The 22,103-nt window shown below is 35.9% G+C and overlaps 1 protein-coding gene across 5 annotated transcripts in view; it reads left to right on the forward strand.

Annotated features, from left to right (window-relative positions):
* The window catches only part of TANC2 (tetratricopeptide repeat, ankyrin repeat and coiled-coil containing 2), a 576,061-nt gene that overhangs the window by 193,009 nt on the left and 360,949 nt on the right, over positions 1-22,103 (forward strand). For 4 of the 5 annotated variants that reach the window (XM_069076240.1, XM_069076241.1, XM_069076243.1 and 1 more), the window contains one exon: positions 9,236-9,307. The exons of the other annotated variant lie outside the window; for it this stretch is intronic. In XM_069076240.1, the coding sequence (XP_068932341.1) occupies positions 9,236-9,307 (72 nt within the window). The remainder of the gene's footprint in view (positions 1-9,235; positions 9,308-22,103) is intronic. 5 annotated transcript variants of the gene reach the window in all.

The following is a 22,103-nucleotide window of genomic DNA, read 5'->3' on the forward strand; positions in this document are numbered from 1 at the left end:
CCTTCCTTCCTTCCTTCCTTCCTTCCTTCCTTCCTTCCTTCCTTCCTTCTTTCCTTTTAGTTTACAACATTCAGTTCCACAATTCCTTGAGTTTCAAATTTTCTCCCCCTCCCTCTTCTCCCCCTTTCCCCATGGCGGCATGCAATCAAATATAGGATCTACAAATACCTTCACATTAAACATTAGGTTGTAAAGAAGGATTATAACCAATGGAATGAACAGTGGGAAAGAGGAAACACAACAAAACAAGAGAAAGAAAAAGAACAAGTAGTTTGCTTCAATCTGCATTCAGACTCCATAGTTCCTTCTCTGGATGTGGATATCTCTTTCCATCATGAGTCCTTTGGGGTTGTCTAATGCCATGCATGAGCAGCTTTCCAGAAGAATGCTACTGTGAACAGTTTTTAAGGTTCTGATTACACAGTATAGTGAACACTATTCAGTAACAAATCAAAGCAAAACATTCACAGAAAATCAAGGTATAGCATTTGCAATTTTACAGTTTATCACAGAAAATCACAATGTAGTATTCACAACAGCTTATCATTAAAATGGCCACATAGTTTTCACCAAAGTGGTTGCGATATTTAGAACAAAGAACAAACATGTCAAAGTCTTCCACTCAAGGGGCACACTAAATTAACTCAATCAGTCACTTACTCAGCAGTCAAGTACTAAGTATCATTAATCACTAAGTACAACCATTAGAAAATACACAAACCCTCCAACTCTAGGTCACTAGTAAACTACAATTTCATCATTACTCAGTACCCACAGAGAGGTCTCTTCATCTTGACTTGGGGCCAGTTCTCAGATTCCTTGGATCCCCTTCCATGGTCCCAGATTCTACCTGGATTCACCAGTCTGTCACCTGGGTTCAATGACAGCTAGCTCCCAGTTCCTTGTCCAGCTCTCTGGGTAGGTCCTCCACCACACTGAAGTTCACAGGGTCCAATCCATCTCAAATCCTTCACAATTTCTGCTCCCAGGAATTCAAGGCTCAACCAAGCCACAAACAGACAGAGTTCCTGCATCCTGGTCATGCTTCCTCAGCTCCTTCAAAAAATCAGAATCACCTTATCCAGCCTGGGGGGAGGGGGCTCCTGGGCTCCTGGCCTCCTATTCAGAAGAAGCTCCACTGCCACAAGTTCTCAGGAAATTCTGGCTCAGTTCTGGATTCTCTCTTCTGTAGCTGCTCTGCTTCCATATTCTTGTCCCAAGAAATTCTGACTGTGCCTCTCTGGGCCTTTTCTCATATTCCTGTTTCAGCCAATCCCTTCCTGTTACATCAGGAACAGGGGTTCATACCTTCTGTTTCTTTCACAGAGGTTTGATTAGTTACTAAGTGCTAAGTACCTGCTTACTTGCCAATACAAAAAGGGGTCTTCAAATTCAAATTACATTACCATTACATTCTTATAACCTTACATTGCTGAGAGGAGCCTAGTCTATCAAAGTTAGTTGTAGGACATTGCTTCTTGAACTCCCATGTAGACAGAGTTGAAATTTGAAGTTCTTTCTATAGAGCTTGGGAACCCAGAGTCAGGTTCCTGCTGCTTAGTAGATGGCAGGCCTTAGTCAAGAAACATTTATTAAGTACCTACTGTGTTCCAGGCATCGTGCTGAAAAACTGAGGATTGCAAATAATGGTAAAAGACAGTCCCTGCTCTCAAGGAGATCACACAGTTTAATGGGGAAGACAATATATACACAACTCATGTATTAAAAAAAAAAAGATATATACACAGAGTAAATTGAAGTTAGGGAAGGTTGAGGGGAACCAGGAAAAGCCTCTTTTAGAAAGTGACATTTGAAATGAAAGGAAGGCAGGAAGCAGAAATGAGGGTGTTCTTATTTATCAGAGTTATTGAATTATCTATGAAGAATCCCATCTCTTTCCAGAATACATTTTTGAGTTTGTCTTCCTTTTCGGGCCCTTTCCCTCTTCATAATCTCAGGTACCTACCCCTCTAGGGGTTGTCTCTTGGGTCTCCCTCCTTGTGTGCCATTTTCTTTGGCCCCAGCTATTTCCACAAAACAGCCTTGCCTCTGCAGAGCCAGCCTGCAGCTCTGGGTAATGCCCACCAGGCTGCACCTGGGTCCCATTTTCCAGGCTGAGGCCTGTTCTACCAGTTCCTATCAAATTCCACAGCTGTGAGTCACATCAGGATGATCCTATGTGCAGCTGGGAGAGATGGGACAGGGAAGTCTTTGCTTTCAAGCCAAGACTTCAAGAGATCACAACTTCTTATCCTAGAATGAACATTGTGCTTTATTCTGCAAGTGCCTGCAGTGTCTTGGCCAGAGATTTCTTCTTTGCCAGATGCTGGATGCCAGAGACTGATGAAGAAGCTTTGTGGAGAGAGAAAGTTCTTTGAAGAGAAAATTCAGTCAGCCCTGGTAAGCAATGTACCCAGTGAACTTGGTAGAGCAAAGGACCTAGGCAAGATCTCTTGCCCCTCAAGGAGCTGGTCAGGGCCATTGTAGGAGGGCATTAGAGGCACTGTAGTTTTAGAAGTTTGAACTGCCCATCTTCTGTGTAGGCCCCTTATGTATGATCTCTGTCTGCACTTGACTTGCTTTCTTCATTTGTGGTGTGTATGTTAGTTAGAGAATGTAGCCTAAATTTATTGGGTTGGAATAGAATATTTTTTTTAAATCTTCTTGTATTATTCTAATAAAAGTTTTGCTTTGAGCTAATTGTGTTTTCTGGCTGACTGTTGAAAAGTAAATACAATGCTAGAGACTCATGATCTATAATTTTAGGGCTGTGTACCCAGAGTACCTTCAAAGCTTCAAAGGGGAAAATCATCTTCCAGGCCACTGCTATCAAAATCCAGGGACAAAACTCTCCTCTGCATGAGGGAATCAATTTAAAATATAGCTGGGAAATGTGTAATAAAAATATACAGTATAAAATAGGTAATGTTAATTTGTAGTTTTTTTTCCTTTTTTTATTGTTTCCTTTTATAATTTGTAGTTTTCTAAGTTAATATGTAGCCTATACATTGAATTTGATACCACTGTTCCTGGAGACCCAACCAACATGATAGGGGGAGTGTCTCTGAAGTGTTACTCATAAATACTCTTATATGTGTATTCCCCAGAAATAAAAAACTATTGATGGTGGTGATTAAAGCAACTATATCTCCCCTGAGTCTCATGAACAGCTATCCTAAAAGATAGCAATCTACATATATATGTATGTGTGTATATGTGTGTGTCTATACGTATATTATATATGTATATGTGTGTATATATGTGATTTTATCTAAATGTTACGACTGAGCCAAAATTTTGATTCATGTTCTATATTTAGTTTTTTTTATTAAAGAAACATGTATTTTTATGATCCGTTCTAAGTTCCTGAGTAGTCTCTTCTTAATGAAATAGAACCCTTGTATTATCTTTACAAAGTTTAGTCTTAATTAAAAGATTGGCCAAATAAATGTCCTTTTTTTCTTAAATCTATCCTAATTATTCCTTCACCCTAACATTATAAGAGTTTATATACAGTAATTCTCACAGTGTTAAACTATTTTGTTCTTACTAATCTGTTACTGTTATAAACTTTTACATAAGTTTGCTTTATTGTTCCCTTTCATTAACTTTGCACTAAATCATATTGAAGAAATCCTTATTTACAACTATGGAAATATCTCCCTTTTAAAGAATAAGGTATTTCCAAATAAGTTAACTGTAAAGTCAGTGATTCAAATTCAATATCACATTTATTTCTATTATAGGAGATCTATATTACTAGAAGGGGGGGCTCATAAAAGAATAAATTAAAAATTTAACAAGAAAGGGTACAAATGGTAGCCAGACAGTATAGTGATTTTGTGGAGATCTTTTGCAGTGCTTTTTGATTTTTTGTGCTTGCTACTAATTCGGAACTCTTTATGCTGTCATTATTAACACCATCTCCCTCAGCTCTCCTCTACTCCACCTCCTACCCCCACTCCATAAGACTGAAAACCATTATGGTACAGTGAAAACAGTGTTGCATTTGTAAATGACATGAATTTAATTCCAAGCTCCTTTATTTATTACCAATATAAACTTGGGCAAGTCACCTACACTCTATTGGACCCTGCTTCCTCATTTCTGAAATCAAGAAATTGGATTAGATGAGAGCTTCAAGGTACCTTCCAGCTTTAAAGCTATGATCCTATGACTATGATCCTAGAGTACTTTTCTCCCTTGTCCCATTAATAAGCATTTATTAAGAGCTGGGAAGGGATATGCAAAGGGTCAAAGATACTGTCCCAAATTACTGATAATCTAGTTGGAGTAAAAGATAAATGCATAGGCATGAAATAACTAGAGAATAAAGCAGTATAATTAAATATTCACTTTTCTGACACACTGTCAATTAGTATAATAGAAATTCAGATAAGCGAAAGATCATTACAAACAGAAGTAGTTGGGTAAGACTCTGCCCTCATCTCTTACATCCAGTTGCTAAGTCCTTTGAATTCTGCCTTCAAAATATTGCTCCTATATAATTATTTCCATTCCACTTTTTAAAAGTTAATTTCTTTTTAGTTTTCAACATTCACTTCCATAGGATTTTGAGTTTTAAATTTTCTCACCCTCCTTCCCCTTTCCCCTCCCCAAGACAGCATGCAATCTGATATAGTCTCTACTTATACATTCATATTAAATATTTTCAGATTAGTGGTGTTATAAAGAAGAATGAGAACCAATGGGAGAAACCACAAGAAAGAAGATCAAAACAAAATAACAAAAAGAGAGCAAATAGCATGCTTCCATCTACATTCAGAATCCAGTTCATTCTCTAAATGTGCTTAGCATTTTCCATTATTAGTCTTTTGGAGTTGTCTTAGATCCTTGCATGCTGAGAAGAGCTAATTCTATCAGTTAGTCAGCTCATAATGTGGCTGTTACTGTGTATGTTGTCCCTGGTTCTGCTCACTTCACTCATTATCACTTCATATAAGTCTTTTCAGGTTTTTCTAAAGTCTGCCTGCTCATCATTTCTCATAGTACAATAGTATTCCATTACATTCATTCCCCAATTAGTCATTCCCCAATTGATGGACATCCCCTCAATTTCCAGTTCTTTGCTACCACAAAAAGAGCTGCTATAAATATTTTTGTACATGTGAGTATTTTTCTCATTTTTATTATCTCTTTGGGATACAGACCTAGAAGTGCTATTGCTGGGTCAAAGGATATGCATACATCCTACTTTTTAAAAGTTTTATTTTGTTTTCATACACCACAGACATTTCCTGATTGGGATTCTCCCCCCCCCCCCACCTACTCAAATCCTACCTTGTAACAAAGAAAAAAAAATAAGCAAAACCAACTAATACAGTCAGTATATCTCATAGTATATGAAACATTATATCTATGACTTCTTAAGTAAGAGAGTAAGTATATTTAATCATGTTTTCTTTAGAACCAAGATTAACTGTATTTAAACTGAATTCATAACTTTTAGTATTATTTTCGCTTACATTTTAAAAGTATTTTTTATATTGTTCTGGTCTGCTCTTTTTCCTTGGGTATCAGTTCTTACAAATATCATCATAGTGTAACAAGGTTCATGCCTCTTCCAACCCAAATGTAAAATATATGCTGAGCTAAGTGGGTATAGGATAGCTACACAATGCCATCTCTTGCAAGAGGCTTGTAGACACCTGCTAACTGTCAGGATTGTCTAACTCAAACCTCTTTTCACATTGGCAAGTCTAGATTCTCAGAGAAGGTTCATGGCACATTACACTCCATATTCTCTCAGAGTATGCATTTATGTTTACAGAATCAACCATTCATAATAATGATACTCTTAGGTTTTAAATGTAAACATTTACTTAAGGCAAAATAAGTGAACAAGTACTCATTTATTAAGGAAAATGCATAAATAATAAGTACATCAAAATCTTCACATACGCTCAAGACACACTCTCCCTGAAACACTTAGTATTGCAGAAGAGTGGACACACACACTTTAAAGGAAACTGTTAAGGAAGCATGTAAGATAGGAAAATGCATGTGTTTTGGGTAACTCACAGCTCTGGATTGTAGGTTTTGATAACATTCATCCACTCAGCAGAATCTGTCCCACACTAAAACTGCTTCTCAAAATTTCTCTTATACTTGCATGTGACATTTTTGAGCTCTTTCAATTTATTGTCATTCTTAAGTGGGCATTTATAAAGTCTTTCCCTTTAATGTGAATAACAGTTCCCTTTAAGTCAGAGAATTTCAAAATTCATCTGATTGGCTGTCTCTGGATTATAGAAACCAGCCCAACCAGTTAATCACCTACTTGGTTGAAGCCTTATTCAGTCAGAAAAGAGCTCACAAAAAAAATAAACAAACTCAAGTTGACTTTCTGGGAAAGGCTTGTTTAACCTGTCTTATTTATCTTGCCTACCAAACCAGCAGTAGTACCTGCTTTTGTCTTTTCCACTTTTCCGTCTCAGAAAACCTTTAGGTGATACTGAAGGGCAAAAACTGAAACTCAGTCTTCATTCAGTCAGTCAGAAACTAGCAGCCAAAACCTCTTGCTCTTGGTCTCTTCAGACAATTCTGTCAAACTGTTTTTCTGATAATCTGCTATTTGTTCCTCACTTGTCATTCTTTAAGGTTCAATCTTAATTTAACCTCTTTACCTGTCTCTTGTGTGCCTGGTACTTCACTTTTGGGGGAAAAAAATCCCCAACTTTTCCCCCCACCTTTCAGTGGCTCAAATCAGGATCTCCTGGCTCTCAGCGACTAGACTTTTACTACATAAGTGAAAATGTGGGTAGCTACGTTGTGAAGTGGATAAAGTTTTGGACTTGAAATAAGGAAGAAGAGATTTAAAATCCTACCTTAGACACTTACTAGCACCCAACCTCTTTCAGCCTGTTTCCCCATGTTTAAAATGGGGATAACAATGGTAGCTATTTCATAGGGTTGCTGAGAGGATCAACTACAAATGATAAACATATGTAAAGTACTTGCAAACCTTAAAGTGCTATCATCAGAAGTTAATCAATTCAGCAGATTTCCCCTATGTAATCAGTTATCCTTTTAAAATCATACCTCATCTTTAAATATTTATTTATATAATTTCTTAATTCCCCTCTTTAGTCCTAAAATAATATATAAAAGAACTAAAGAAGTTTAATACCCTTCAGATTCAATATTCTTCTGATTCTGTATCTTTGAACTGTTTCTTCATAGACATATTCCCCAGTTTTTAATTTTAAAAAATTCTTTATCTGCCTCTTTAAGCAATAAAAATTTTTACATATTCATGGAACATCATCCTATGCTGTACACAAGATGATTTGAGTCTTTATGTTTTTGCCACAGTTTATTTTACTTCCAAAAACTGCTCAGTCCTATCAGAAAGCTCTATTTCTTCATATACATATCTTAGCAGTTTTTATTAAAGTAAGATTTTTTTCTCCTATTCTTTTAGACATCTAAATGTTCATCTGCAATAACAACAGTAGCTTATATCATATAAGAATTGATTTATGTGTTTTCCATTATATAAAAATTATTTTTCTTTCTTTTTCATAACTATTGAAAAGTTAAGTTTTTGGAAGTTTTAGATATGTTTTAGTTCTAATTGATGTCTTCCAGGTTTTCTTCTTTTTGAATTTTTACACAATAAAATCTCATTATAGGGGAAAATATCTGTAAATTTTATCATTAAGCTAAACTGTGTTCTCATGTTCTGACCTCAGATACTCATTTCTGACTTTAGAATGAAAAGATTATTTAGTAATCTGGGCTAAGAGCAAAAAGGTTGTTTGTCATTTTTTTGGCATTGGTTCGATAAATAAATTTTACAAAGAAATTCATTATCTAATATAAATGTTATAACTAATAAAAATGAGAAAAAAGATGTGGTCTCTTCTGATACAGTACTAATAGTACATTAATTAAAAACAAAAACCTTTGACCTAGTCACTGAGAACTAAAATCCTCTGTATTAACATATTAAAATAATTTATGTGAATCTTGCACCTATCACCATGTCAGGGTATGTGTCCCCTTAATAAATTTCTGGAAGAATTAGGAATATTTGGGTTTGTGCCCTACCTGTGGAGGGGTTAGAGAAGGGAAAGTTAACCTTGAGAGATAATAGAACCAACTATATAATTCAAAATCTAAATTTTAGAGCTCATGGAAGAGTAAAAAGAACCCAGGATTTTTAAGCAGAAGGATTAAGTTCTAATTCTGCCACAACCCCTTACCACCTTTGTAGATCATGAGCAAATCACTTCAGTTCTTTGGGTCTCAGTTTCTTTGTAAAAGTAGAGGAGTAGAGTAAATGACCTGAGTTTCTTTCTAGCTTTAACTTTCTATGATTATATGGCCTTCAAGATTATTCAGTCTAACCCCTTCATTTTATAGAGGTGGAAGTGGTGAAGTGCCTTGTCCCAAATCAGATATCACATATCTTAGTGGTAGATCTGAGGCCACAACCTGAACTTCTAGATTCTTTATATTTTACATGCTATCCCTTCCTCCCCACATTGAAATATAGTAAAATTTTCATTGTTACACATGTCAGATCTCACCTTCTTAATATATTGACACATGATTATAGACTCTAATTAACATCACCTATACCATTAGGTATATTATGCCCCCCAATCCCAGGATTGTTATATGATTAAAATGAGATTATAAATGTGAAATTGCTTCATAAATTTTGAATATGAGATACTCTTTTCATTATCAGTCTGGTGGAACTTTGTTTATTGCTTTAGGTTTCCTTGAATACCTGAAGAAATAATTTTCCTCCTTTGTTTACTCAAAATGCAAGATCTTGTTATTGAATCGTGTGCTGTTTTTGACATATGTACTTGTTTTATATGTATTCTTCCACATTTAAAAATTATAAAAACTCAAAGGCTAATTAAACTTTCCTCTTATGGGACAGGTGTGATTTTATTACAGAACTGGAAAAAAAAAGTCCCAGGGATTGTCTGAAGAACTTTAGCAACATGTGCAGCAATAATTCATTTATATGTGTCTTTAAATAGAATAGATCCCAAACTTTCCAGTGACTGAGAATGGTATAAAATAAAAGCAAATGATAGTCACTCAGGTTCTGAGTCTGTCATTTTCCTCTGTAAATTCACATTACCATTTGACTTTTTGGTTGACATTGCTAGAAGATACAAAAAAAAAAAGCTACATCGATGCCATATTTCTTACATGTGGATATACTTATGCTGCTTTGGTTCTCATGCAGATGGAGGGAGTGAGGAGCCACCAGATCAGAGACAATCAAGTGTAGACTCTCGCCAAAGCCGCTCAGGGCAAGGTAACTTCTTATTTAATTTTCCATGAATTTATACACACACACACACACACTCTCTCTCTCTCTCTCTCTCTCTCACACACACACACACACACACACACACACACACAACCACTTACTTTTTTGTGCTGCTAAAGTGGTGGGTTTAAACTACAGGGCTGCAAGTCACTTAATCAGTTTGAGTTTTAATGGCACAGGCTAAATGCTTCATACCTAGGAATCTGATTTAGCTGTATCATGTTTTTAAAAACATAAGCAAATATAAATGACAGAAAAAGACACTATAAAAATTGGTGTTACGGTGGCAGAAGCCTTGGAACATTTCATTAAAAATCTTATTAGCATTTCAAAATCATATAATGAATAGTGCATGTTCTCATATGGTTACATGTCTGAAAAAAGATTTCTGGAATGTGATTGAAGTTAAATTTTTTAAATAGTACTGCCAGTTATTTTCTAAGATCATCATACTTTTTGGTTTTTCCACAGTAGCTTTCTAAAACTTTAGAACACGATAGAAATTGTGGTTGTATTGTTGGGTTTTTTTGTTTGATTGTTTTTTGGTGTTCTTTTTTTTTGAGGGGGGGGAGGAAGGGCAATTGGGGTTAAGCAACTTGCCCAAGGTCACACAGCTAGTTAGTGTTAAGTGTCTCAGGTTGGATTTGAACTCAGATACTCCTGACTTCAGTGCTGGTGCTCTATTCACTGCGCCAGCTAGCTGCCCCAATGTGGTTGTATTTTTTACTGTTCAGTTTTAGGGTCTTTTGCAGTTATCGTCAATAGTCATTTTAATTTCTTTTTTGCTTTCCTGAATCTGTTGTTAACAAGGACTTTTCAACAGTATATTTAAGTGATGATAGAAGCAAGTTCTCCCTGTTCTTTGGATGTGTTTCAGTAGTACCTAGGGGAATGGTAATGGTTTAAAAACATTCTGAATGGTTAAAGTCTTTGGAATTTTGTAAAGGGATGAGAATTGAGAACTAAAACTGATGGACGTTATCGAATGTGAACAGTTGTTGGATGTAGTTTTGTTTGTGGTAGTCTTTTTTTATAATCATGCTAAGAGTTTAGAATAATAGAGAAAGAAGTCAGAAAAGCTTTTGGTTGTATATGTGTATTTCTGTAGTAGTGTTCAAAAATAAGTTCCTCGATTGTTGAATTGAAATACAATATTAATTATTCATTTACTGATTTGACACATAGCTCTGCCAAATAATTTCTTTTTTCTTCAATTGCTTGATCATCTCCTGTCCTCAGTTATTTTCACATAACACTTTGAAATATTTTATAGAGATCATTTCCAGTTATTGAAATCCATAGTATTTTTTTCCTAAAAAAAAAAAAAAATCTGTCCCCTAGAAAATCTTACTCTTGGAAAGTTAATAGTGGAAGGCAATTTCCTTGACTCGTATTCTGCTGTTTCAGGCTCATGCTACTTGGCTTCATGATGAGGTACACAAAAATGTAGCTCTTAGCTTATCATCTCTGATTCCCGCTCCTGCTCCTCTCATCTTTGGTTCCATGTTTTTTCCCAATTCTTCTTTGACCCATTTTGTTGTCATCCAGTATTCTTGACAGATTTTGGCTCCATCTGGTTGTTACAAAGTAGAGGTTTGTGGAATAAAAAGAGGGATGATTCTGGGTTCATAGATTTAGAGCTGTAAGGAGCAGCAGAGAGCATTTAGTTAAACCCTTTTTGTAGATGGCTGTGCAGAGAGATGAAGTGCTTTGACTTAGCTGCTGGTGCTTGCTCCCTCCTCAAGCTGCCTTGCATCATGCTTACCTGTGCACATATTGTATAAGTAGAATGTAAATTGCTTGAGAATATGTGTTTTCATTTTAGTTTTTGTCACCTATCACATTGCCCTGATGTAGTAGATATTTAAACAGTGTTTGTTGAATTGAATTAAATTGAATTGCCCATGGTCCATAGGTAGAAAGTAGTAGAGTCAAAAAAAAAAAAAAGTAGAGTCAAGATTTAAGCTCAATTCCTCTGAATCATTATTTCTTAATCTGAAAAGCCAACAAATTTTGTTACTATTTGATTTGTATTATGCATATATTACAAATATTTAATATTTTCCCCATTGCTTCAATGTCTTATGGGAATAGATTTTGTTGGAATAGAAAACCGTATTTGGTTTCTATAAAACTTTTTTTAGAAAAGAAACTCTCATTCTTAGTTATGGACTTATTTATACTAATATTTCATTTTTTTCTTAAGTCAAATGTTATAGAAGTTAGGCTTGATGAATTATCTAAAATATCTCTCTTCTTCTGGACTTGACCATTTTAAATGAGCTTTTGGAAATATAAGGAGAGTACTGAACATTAAAAGTGAATTTTTATTAATATCCTTTTTTTACATCAACAAAATTTCTCCCTCTATTAGAGATCTATCCTGTATAACAAATTATATCTTAAAGATTCTTTTTACATTTGAAAAAGCAAAGACTGAATGTCATCAGATAATACTGTTTTCCTGAAATGTTTCTGAATCATTACCATACTTTAATCTAAACCCACCAGAATGTTTACATCATGAAATTGAATGTCAGAAGTTATTCATTTTCTAATCTATTTGGAAATATTAGTTATATCTGTTTACTCACAAGAAAGAATCTAAGAAGTAAAAAAGAAGCCTGCTCAGGTATAAAAACTGTGAAACTATTTAACACAAAACATAACCATAATAATAAAGTATAGCAAGATAACATTGAGACAAAAGTTACATATAGATTCCTTGATTCCTTTGGTAACTCTCTCTCTCTTTTTTTTTCCCTAAAGGAATGAAGCAGTTTGCTGGAAGCTGTACCCTTCAGGCTGTTTTAGGGATCAGATTAGTTCAGGGCTGGTTACTGGAGAGAGCATAATTGGGTTCCACTATGTCTTCTATAACATATTAATTTCAGTAGCTGATTCTTTATGTAATTTGATATATTTTTGTGGCTAAAAATGAGGTATTTAAAATGCTTTGCAAAAAAGTTTTTCATCATTTAATAATACGTTTTCAGTTAGTTCATATCTAGTTAAAAGAAAATGTTATTCCAGGAATTTGGGATCAAACTCATAACATCTGAAACTTTTATCTTCTGACATTTAAAATCAAATGACTAGAGATTTGAGGATAAAACTCTTAAAAGTATTATAAATAAATATAAATATAAATTAAAAGTATTGTTCAGGCTTTTCACTTGTGTGCAATTTCATAACCCCATTTTGGATTTCCTTGGCAAAGATACTAGAGTGGTTTGCCATTTTCCTTCTCCAGCTCATTTTACAGATGAAGAAACTAAGGCAAATAGGGTTAAGGGACTTGGCCAGGGTCACACAACTAGTAAGTGTCTGAGGCCATATTTGAACTCAGATCTTCTGGACTCCAAGTCTGGTGCTGTATCCACTGCTCCATTTAACTGCCCTGTTCATTTGAATTATATCTAGTTAAAAGAAATGGAGAAATAAATTGTGAGTGTTCGCTAGTATTCTGTGGTATAATTCCGTTGATGACCTGGGAGATAGAGGAAATGAAATTATATAAAAGCATGGGACGCGTGGTGTCCCTTGCCCTTGTCTTTCAGTCAAGAATCCATCCTGTTTAGACTTGGGCCCTGGATTAAGGTTCTGATCTGAATATAGTCCTTTATATTTAATAGGAATTCAGTAAATATTAACTGAATTACTGGGTTACTCTTCTTAGTCCAGGGAAGCTTTAGGAAGTTTGAGGCTAATTGATACTAGAACACAAAGGGTTCTTAGTATATACCGTGTTTCCCCGATAATAAGACCTATCCCGAAAATAAGCCCTCCCCTTACTGTGTAAGATTCCTCTAAAATAAGCCTGCCCCCGAAAATAAGCCCTATTGAGATTGCTAATGTAGTGAAGGTGATCCCCTGCTCTACACGCTACATTACGGTACCCTCTGTATGCCCCCCCCCCCCCCCCCCGGGTGAAACGCATGCTGCGCTCCAAGCTGCATCCAATCAGAGCTGCAGCAGTGAGTGTGTCATCCTGTTCTTCCCCAGTGATTTGCTTATTGAATAAAGGTACATTTTTTTGTTCAAATTTACCTGTTTATTAAAATTGCTGTCAATGTTCATTAAAATAAGCCCTCCCCTGAAAATAAGCCCTCTGGTGTTTTTCTGTCCAAAAAATTAATAAGACAGTGTCTTATTATCGGGGAAACACGGTATAAGGTCATTTTTGTTCTTAGTTTGATCTAGAAGTTTGGGTTAGTAAGTGGTTGAACTCAGTTTGAATCTCAATTCCCCTTAAAGACATTAAGATTTGAAGGGTTGCTTGTTATTTCTTCTTCATTAGACTGTTGGCACTGTATCATCATACATATACATCATACAACTGCTTTCAGTTGCTTAAATAAATTTGCCTTTCTAGGTCTCAAACATTCTTGTGTTTCTAATTTCAGAGCTCCTAGTCAGCTCTGATCTTGTCTTCAGAAATGCTTAAAAGTCTCCTGTTCCATTAAAAGTCCATTGTTTTTCCTGTAGGATAATACTCAGGTTCTCAGGGCAAATTATTCTTAGTAAGCCTATCTCTTCGACCCTTTGTAATGGTGTATTCCAAAATCTCTTCTTTATAGTAGATAGCTGCCAAGCAGTGTGTGATCCTTACTGTAGTTTTTGAATTGCTACTTCCTAGATAGGTGTAGAATTGTCACTTTTGCTAAAATTCGACATGTACACCACAAAAATTATTATGTTATTTAAAATGGTGCAGTAAAAACCATAGACCTTATGGGGGAAGTGAAGGTAGGGGCACAACATTCAAAAACTTTGTGAGTAACATAAAAAAATATATACAGGACAGTACTTGACACATAGTACATATAATTTTTATGTAATATAACATATTAACATAACATAAAATGATATAATGCTATATAAATCTTAGTCATCATTATTATTGTAACAAATAAAAATGGTAGCACAGTTTTATACATAATAAATGGTTAAGAAATACATAAATGCTCCAATAAGTAATGACCAGCCCATGTTTTCATGCTGCTGCTCAGTCTGAATCCTGGGATGTACGAGGACATTGAACAGACCCAACTTCAAGTCTAAAGGCTGTGGTAGAAGGGGGTTCAGGTAGGGGTGGTGTAGACTAGCCCTTCTCTGTTCATGTCCCCTACTTCAGCAGAAGATATATAATAAATACAGAACTTTATCTTGACAAAGATCTGAAGTTTACTTGTGGATGGGGCATTGGAAGGGTTATAGTTTATAAATTATTGTGAAGTGATTCAGTTTTCTGCCTTCTCATTGTTTCTCACAAAAGAGGTTGTGCAGAAGTAAACTGGAAATGTGTGTTGTGCTTGAAATGTTCCCTAAAATATCATTTGCTTTGGAACAAATTTGTGTTTTTGAAATATGTGTTACAGCAGAACTTAACTGTATTTTTTTTCATTAATATAGGAGCTCTAAATTTTAAGTTATGGTATTCCTAGAAGTTTTTCTTTTGTAATTCCTCTCAGGGAGTGATTAGTACATTCTTTCCATCCTTATTTACTTTTTCCTTCTGATTCTAATGGATCTGGGCAATTTTCATTTGTGATTTCTTGAAATATAGGATTAACCTTTTTAAAAGAAATGTATTTGTGGTTTATAAGGAATCCAGTGTTTCCCATTTCTGTTGTTCATGGGGTTCCAGGTCACTTTTTGTGCAGTTCTGGAGTGGAGAAAGTCACTTACTATAATTTCTCACTAGAGTTCTTGACCATTATTTAGTTTGGTCTTTGGGTTTTTTCCTGGAATAGGTATAGAGTAATTGGGTGACCAGCTTTCCCTTCATGCAACTATTTTATTCTTGGGAAGTCTGAAAAATGCAACATGGTATTTTAGGCTTATTCTTCAGAAGCAGGCACTCTGTGTTCTGTGTTTAGCATATAGTATGTAGCATACTTTAGCTTGGTTGGTTCTAAATATATATTAGGCGTGCATTCCTAGAGGCATTATAAACTCAATTTCCAGTGTATTGAATGTCACATTGTGAAAATTCACTCAAGTTGCAACTACTTTTACAGCTTAGCGTCAATAAGGATAAAATAAATAGAGAAAAATAAAACTGTTTAGAAGGTGATTACAGATAAATATTTAGTTATCAAGAGTAAAGCTGTCCATAGTAAGCTTCAGCATGATGAAAAAAGACATTTCTTTAATTATTGCTTATTTATTCCCAAGTAGAATGTTTAAGAAAAACCTTTAACTTGTAGTAGAGCAAATAAAAAATAGTGAATAATAATTTTCATTTCAGAAACATTAGTTACTTATATATGGATAGTATTGGCAACTTAAGTCTCACATCTTTGTAGGTAAGATGTTAATGACAGATACTTCTTTCACGTTGGCATTAGCCATGACCTAGGAATAATAAATATCAATTTGTTACTGCTCTCTTTAATTCAGGCCTTTCAACATGTTCTCAAAGTTATGTAAGGCATTCCTTTATTTCTTTACAACTCTGACACACAGTCTATAGTAGTTGTAAACTGTCCCCTTCAATCTTTATAAGTTACTTTAAAACAGTCATTTAGGATCAAAGAGTTAGTGCTAAAATCAGTTTCAGAGACAATCTAGTCTACTCTTATATTGTATAGATGAGACTAAGGCCCAGGACAGTGACATTCTTGCTCTGATTCACATAGGGTAATAAGCATCACCTTCTCAGTTGGATGATTATTCCGTTTTCTAAAAATTTGCTTCTTGGGACTTCCCATTAAGATAACTTTCAGACTTCCCAGTTCCCACAGCACTCCAGCAAAAAACCCCAAATCATCCTAGACTGTACAACGATCTAGAAGTCCAACAGTAAACTATGATAATTTGCTTCTCCTCTCCAAGAACTGTACAAAAAGTAAGCCGGATGCCTTAGGGCATCAGGGATTGAAGTGGTAGCAAGGCCTTTGCAGTCAAAAAGGCCTATAGCCTCCCAGCATGACCAGGGATTGACTAGAGACATGTGTAACCTATAGTCTCTGTCTCAGGTGGTAGCAAGAGAGGAGAACTTCCCTAAGAAAGCCCAAAAACTCATTGCTATTGCCCTTTAAGCTGCTAAGAGTAGCAGCCCAGGAGCTTCAGGGCTCCTAGCACTCTCTTCTGAGGTACCGTAGAGGTTCCTAAAAATCTAGAATTGTAACCTAATCTTCAGAGGTAGAAGGCAGTGCAGGAACCCAGCAATCCAGAATGAGACCAAGCAGGGCTGACCCCCTCACCTAAAAGCATTTTAGTGGGGGGAGGGGCAGAGAGGAGTAGTGATATCAAGAAGAAAAAAGAGGGCCATTGAAACAATTTTTTTTTTTTGCTTTTTGGAGGAGGGAATGCAGGGCAATTGGCATTAAGTGACTTGCCCAAATTCACACAGCTAGTAAGTGTTAAGTGTCTGAGGCTGCATTTGAGCTCAGGTCCTCCTGACTCCGGGGCTGGTGCTCTATTCACTGCACCACCTAGCCACCTCTACTGAAACATTTTTAAAATTGCACAGAAGAGTATAGCAAGAAATTCAAAAGGAAGCACTGACAAGCAAGAGAGTTTTGAAAGTAGTGTGGAATTTATTCTATTTTATTATATATTTATTGTATAATATTATATATTATAAATTATATTATGTGTTATGTATAAATTATAAATATTATATTTTATTATATTTTAAAGCAAGTTTCAAAATGGAGTCATGATTTTGTATACAATACTTTTTTGTGTTTATGGAAATTTTCCTTTTTAGTGCTTAAGCTCATGAATGAATGAAGTGTTTTAAGGTGCTTGCTATGTGCCAGCTCTACTAACTGCTTGTAATACAAATAGAAAATTAAGATAGTCCTTATATTCAAGGTGCTCATATTCTAATGAGGGGACTGAAGCTGCAAGTCAAATGAAAAAGTCCTTGTGTTCCTTAGGGAAGGTATATAGATGTTAATGCCTTTTCTTTAATGTCATTCTTTAATGTCACTATTCCAAGGACCCTTGGGTTCAGGGGTGCTGGGCTATCCCATTCAGCATCTGAAGGGAGATGGTAGATGATGGTCTAGGTGGTTGGTTTGACTTGCCTGACACATGTTGCTTCCTGTTTCTCCCTCGGGGCACCTTAGTTTCAGCTGGGTTGATTTGCCTTTCCTGGGTGTGGCAACTAGTTGGCAATTGGTCAGGATGGCTAGCTCTTTCTCCACACGTTGTTTCCCAGGATATGACTGTGAGAATTGGGCTAGATGCAAGAATGGTGATCTGGGGAGTACCACCATGCTTAGAGTTCCTGTATCTATTTGCCTATTGGTGGTAGTTGATCAGCAGTTGTTGCTAGTGGTAATGAGGAAAGGAAATCTCCATCACTATAATTTATTCTCCCCTTAGTGATACCTGTGGGGAAAGACTAGAAGCGTATCTGCCATTTTGAGGGACACTGCTATTCCCAAAATTCTTAGGTTCAGGGTCTTAAGGGAGATGGTGGCCAAAATGGTGTTGGTAGTTTGACTTGCCTTGTGTGTGCTGCCTTCTCTCTTCTGCTTCAGATTGCCTGCCATGTATGTGCCAGCTAGTTGGCATTTGGTATAGATGACTGACCCCTTTTCCATTAGTTGTGTCCCCAGATGATGGCCGTGCAGTCAAGGCTGGGAGCAGGAAATGGTCATAATAAAAACAAAAAATTTAAGTAAAAAAAAAAAAGGACATCTCAAATTAACTAAGCTGGTCTTTCAACTACAGGCACAGTCTGTTTTCTGATCAGTCTCTGTCTTTCCTATGTAATACAGGCTTTCAGAGCTTGCTCTTTATTGGCATAACCTTAAAGAACTAGGATCATTTTTGCGGGATGATGAGGCATTAGGATACAATTTTAAGGACATACACATATAATATCCCCACCCCCCGGGGGAAGGGTGAGAGAAGAGAAGACAGACCTGTGATGTTTTTCAGGTTTGGGAGGTAATGGTGATCTGTACCTTCTCTAATAATGTAGATCCATACCTTCTCTGCAAAGTAGTGGTTAGAGAGTTGCCTGGGGGAACTGAGAGGTGGTGATTTAGCATCCAGCCCAGGTTACAAATCATTATGTACCAAAGGCAAAACTTGTGTCCAGATTCTCCTGATTTCCAGGCAAATTGTCTATCCACTATGCCACTTTGCCTCTTTATTATTATTAGCAATAATGATTAAAATGTTATGCTTTAAAATATACAAAACATTTTCATGTACATTATATCTCATGGTCTTTTGATTTTCTAATAGGAAGGGACCTTGAGGAAGGATTTTTTAGTAGGAAGACTAGTCCAGTTTTCCTCATTTTACAGAAGTAACTGAAGTCGTGAGAGATGAAGTGACTTCCCTGAATTCACACAAATAATAAGCATGAGAGGCAGAATGTGAACGAGGTCTTCTGCCTCCATGACCAGTGGTTTGTTGTTTTTGTTTTGTTTTTGCTTTTTGGAGGGGGGAAGGCAGGGCAATTGGGGGTTAAGTGACTTGCCCAAGGTCCCATGGCTACTAAGTGTTAAGTGTCAGGTTGGATTTGAACTCAGGTCCTCCTGACTACAGGGTCAGTGTTCTATTCACTGCACCACCTAGCCACCCCAGTGTTTGTTTTTATTGTATTGTTTTACACCTAATTATTTTTACAACGGTTCTGTGAGGAATGCTGAACAGATAAACCCTGGCGCTATAGGTAAAATGGTTTTTGCTTAAAGTCATGTAATCAGTAAGTGGTAGAAATGGGAACATTTGGTCTTTGGGTCCCCAGTTCATTACCTGTATTGTCCAAAGCCAATATGACTGTGTGTGTTTGTACCAGACAGTAGCATGGTGGTAAGGTTGGTAGTAATTGGGGGAAGGGAGTCAGATTCAAAAAACTTATCAAAGGTCTTTTGTAGATGATTGGCATGGATGCATTACAAATCTAGGGGGTTTCTGTAATAATCAAAGCATCCTTTGTCATATCAACCAATTTCTGAGGTTTTCCTCAGAGATCACAGAACTCCTTTTCATTGGAAGATAAAAAATAGTTAATTTTAAACTAAATGCGTTGGTCTTTGTCTTTTTTCTTTTTAAAAATTATTTTTATTTGTGAACTTAATTATCAGCAAGCAGAAATATCAACAAAAAAGTTGTCAAGTAGTATTTTAAGATAAAAGATAAACAAAGAACTTCATGAGAAATAGTAAAGCTTTGTTACACATCTTTTTAACAGTAGTAAAAAAATTCTGCATATGTTCAGCTTTTGTCAATCTTCACTACTTCTTTAATTCTTGAAGACAGTGGGTTTTTTGAGGGAACAATCTTCTTCCCCCCCTCCCCCGTTAGGATATAAACACTTGGTCATCATTTATTTAGCTCCTTCTAGGTTTCCCTTGTCCCTTGTGTTTATGTTTCAGGGATTTTACCCAGCTCAAATTTTCTCAACAGAAATGTTTAAAGTCCTCTATTCCAAGTCCATTTTTATTTTTATGTGAGGTATGCTCGTTTTCTCAAAGTTATTCTCATCTATTGCTTTCTTCCCTACTGCTTTTAAATCTGCCCAAGTATGTCCCATCTTTAATAAAATAACACTAGCCACAATTATCTCTTCAACCCATCTTCTTATAGTTTTCCTTTTCCTATCCAAAGTGCTTAAAAAATGTACATACTCACTGCCCTCCACTTTTTGTCTTCTTACTATTCAACCCATTGTAATCTGGTTTCTTACCTCACCACTCAACTGGAGCTAAGCCTAGAATGATCAATATGAGTAAGCCATGAGTAGTAAAAAGTAATAAAGATTTTGGCCCTGCAATGACTCAAGGTATAAGTTCCCTTGGCTACATGTGTTCCATTCATATATTCTTCACACTTGAATTTTATGTATTTGCAGGAAAGTACATCCCAGGTTTATATAGGGAATGGTTTCTTTAAATTTATTTAGATTTTTTTAAACTGTAAAAACAGTTTTTAACATTCATTCTTAAAATTTTTTGTTCAAAAATCTCTCCCTTCCTTTCCCCACCCCTCGCATTGAGAAGGCAAGCAATTTAATATAGGTTATTTAAGTGTAGTCATGCAAAACACACTTCTATAATAGTCATGTTGTGAAAGAAAACAGTCACCCCCCAAAAAAAACCCTCAAGAAAAATAAGGATTTTTTTTTAAAGTATGCTTTAGTTTGCATTCAGACATCATCAGTTCTTTCTCTGGGTATGGATAGCATTTTTCATCATAAGTTCTTCAGAACTGCCTTGGATCATTGCATTGACTGAGAATAGCTAAGTCATTCAAGGCTGATCATCTTACAATATTGCTGTTACTTTGTACATAGTACATTTCACTTTGCATCAACTCACATAAGTCTTTCCAGGTTTCTCAGAGTGCATCCTGCTCATTATTTCCTGTGGTACAATAGTATTCCACCATAATCACATACCACAATTAGTTCAGTCATTCCCAATTAATCGCCATCCCCTCAGTTTCTAATTTTTTGCCCTCAGAAAAGGTCTGCTATAAATATTTTTTTTACATATAGATCCTTTTCCTTTTTTAAAAATGTCTTCTGGGATGCAGATCTAGTAGTGGTATTGCTAGCGCAAAGGGTATGCATTGTTTTATAGCCCTTTGGACAAAGTTCCAAATTACTCCACAGAATGGTTGGATCAGTTCAGAACACAAACAGTGCATTAATATCTCATTTTTTCCACATACCCTCCAACATTTGTCATTTATCTTTGCTGTCATATTAACCAGTCTAATAAATATGAGGTAGTAGTACCTCAGAATTATTTTAATTTGCATTTCTCTGATCAATAGTGAGAGTATTTTTATATGCTATAGATAGGCTTGATTACTTCATCTGAAAACTTATCATATCTTTTGATCATTTATCAATTGGGGAAATGGCATTCATTTTTATAAATTTGTCTTAGTTCTCCGTATGTTTGAGAAATGAGGCCTTTATCAGAGAAACCCGCCTGAAAAATTTTTTTCACAGTTACTATTGCTAACTATATTTCCCTCCATTCTGTTTTCCCCTTGTTTATTCTATTCTCTCTCTCCTTTAAACCTGTTCTTCCTCAAAAGTGGTTTGCTTCTGATCAGCCCCTTCTCCCATCTGCCCTCCCTTCTGTCAACCCCCCCTCCTTTTCCCCTTTTCCCCTACTTTCCTGTATGGTTAGATAGATTTCTATACCGAATTGAATGTGTATATCATTCCATCTCTGAGGCAATTCTGATGGGAGGTTCACTCACTCCCTGTCACCTACCCACCCCCCCCAAAGACTTTTTCTTGCCTCTTTTATGTGAGATAATTTACCCCATTTTACCTCTCTCTTTCTCTTTCAGTACATTTCTCTCTCACCCCTTAATTTTACGTTTTAGATATTATCCTTTCATATTCAACTCACATTTAATGCCCTCTGTCTATATATACTCCCAACTAGTCTAATATTGAGAAAGGTCTTATGAATTACAAATATCATCTTCCCATGTAGGAATGTAAACGGATTAACCTTATTAAGTCCCTTATGATTTCTCTTTCCTGTTTACCTTTTTATGCTTCTCTTGAGTCTTGTATTTGAAAGTCATATTTTCCCTTTAGCTCTGGTCTTTTCCCAAGAATGCCTCTATCTCATTGAATATCCATTTTCCCCTTCATGGATTATACTCAGTTTTGTTGGGTAGATGATTCTGGGTTCTAATCCTAGCTCCTTTGCCCTCCACAATATCATATTCCAAACCCTCCAAAGCTTTAATGTAGAAACTGCTAAAACTTGTGTTATCCCAAATGTGACTCTACAATACTTGAATTGTTTCTTTCTGCTTGCAATAGTTTCTC

The sequence above is a fragment of the Petaurus breviceps genome, unplaced genomic scaffold (assembly GCF_028583685.1).
Source record: "Petaurus breviceps papuanus isolate PSGF00001 unplaced genomic scaffold, PetGlider_PUasm1.0 90925, whole genome shotgun sequence".
NCBI classification, from domain to species: domain Eukaryota; kingdom Metazoa; phylum Chordata; class Mammalia; order Diprotodontia; family Petauridae; genus Petaurus; species Petaurus breviceps.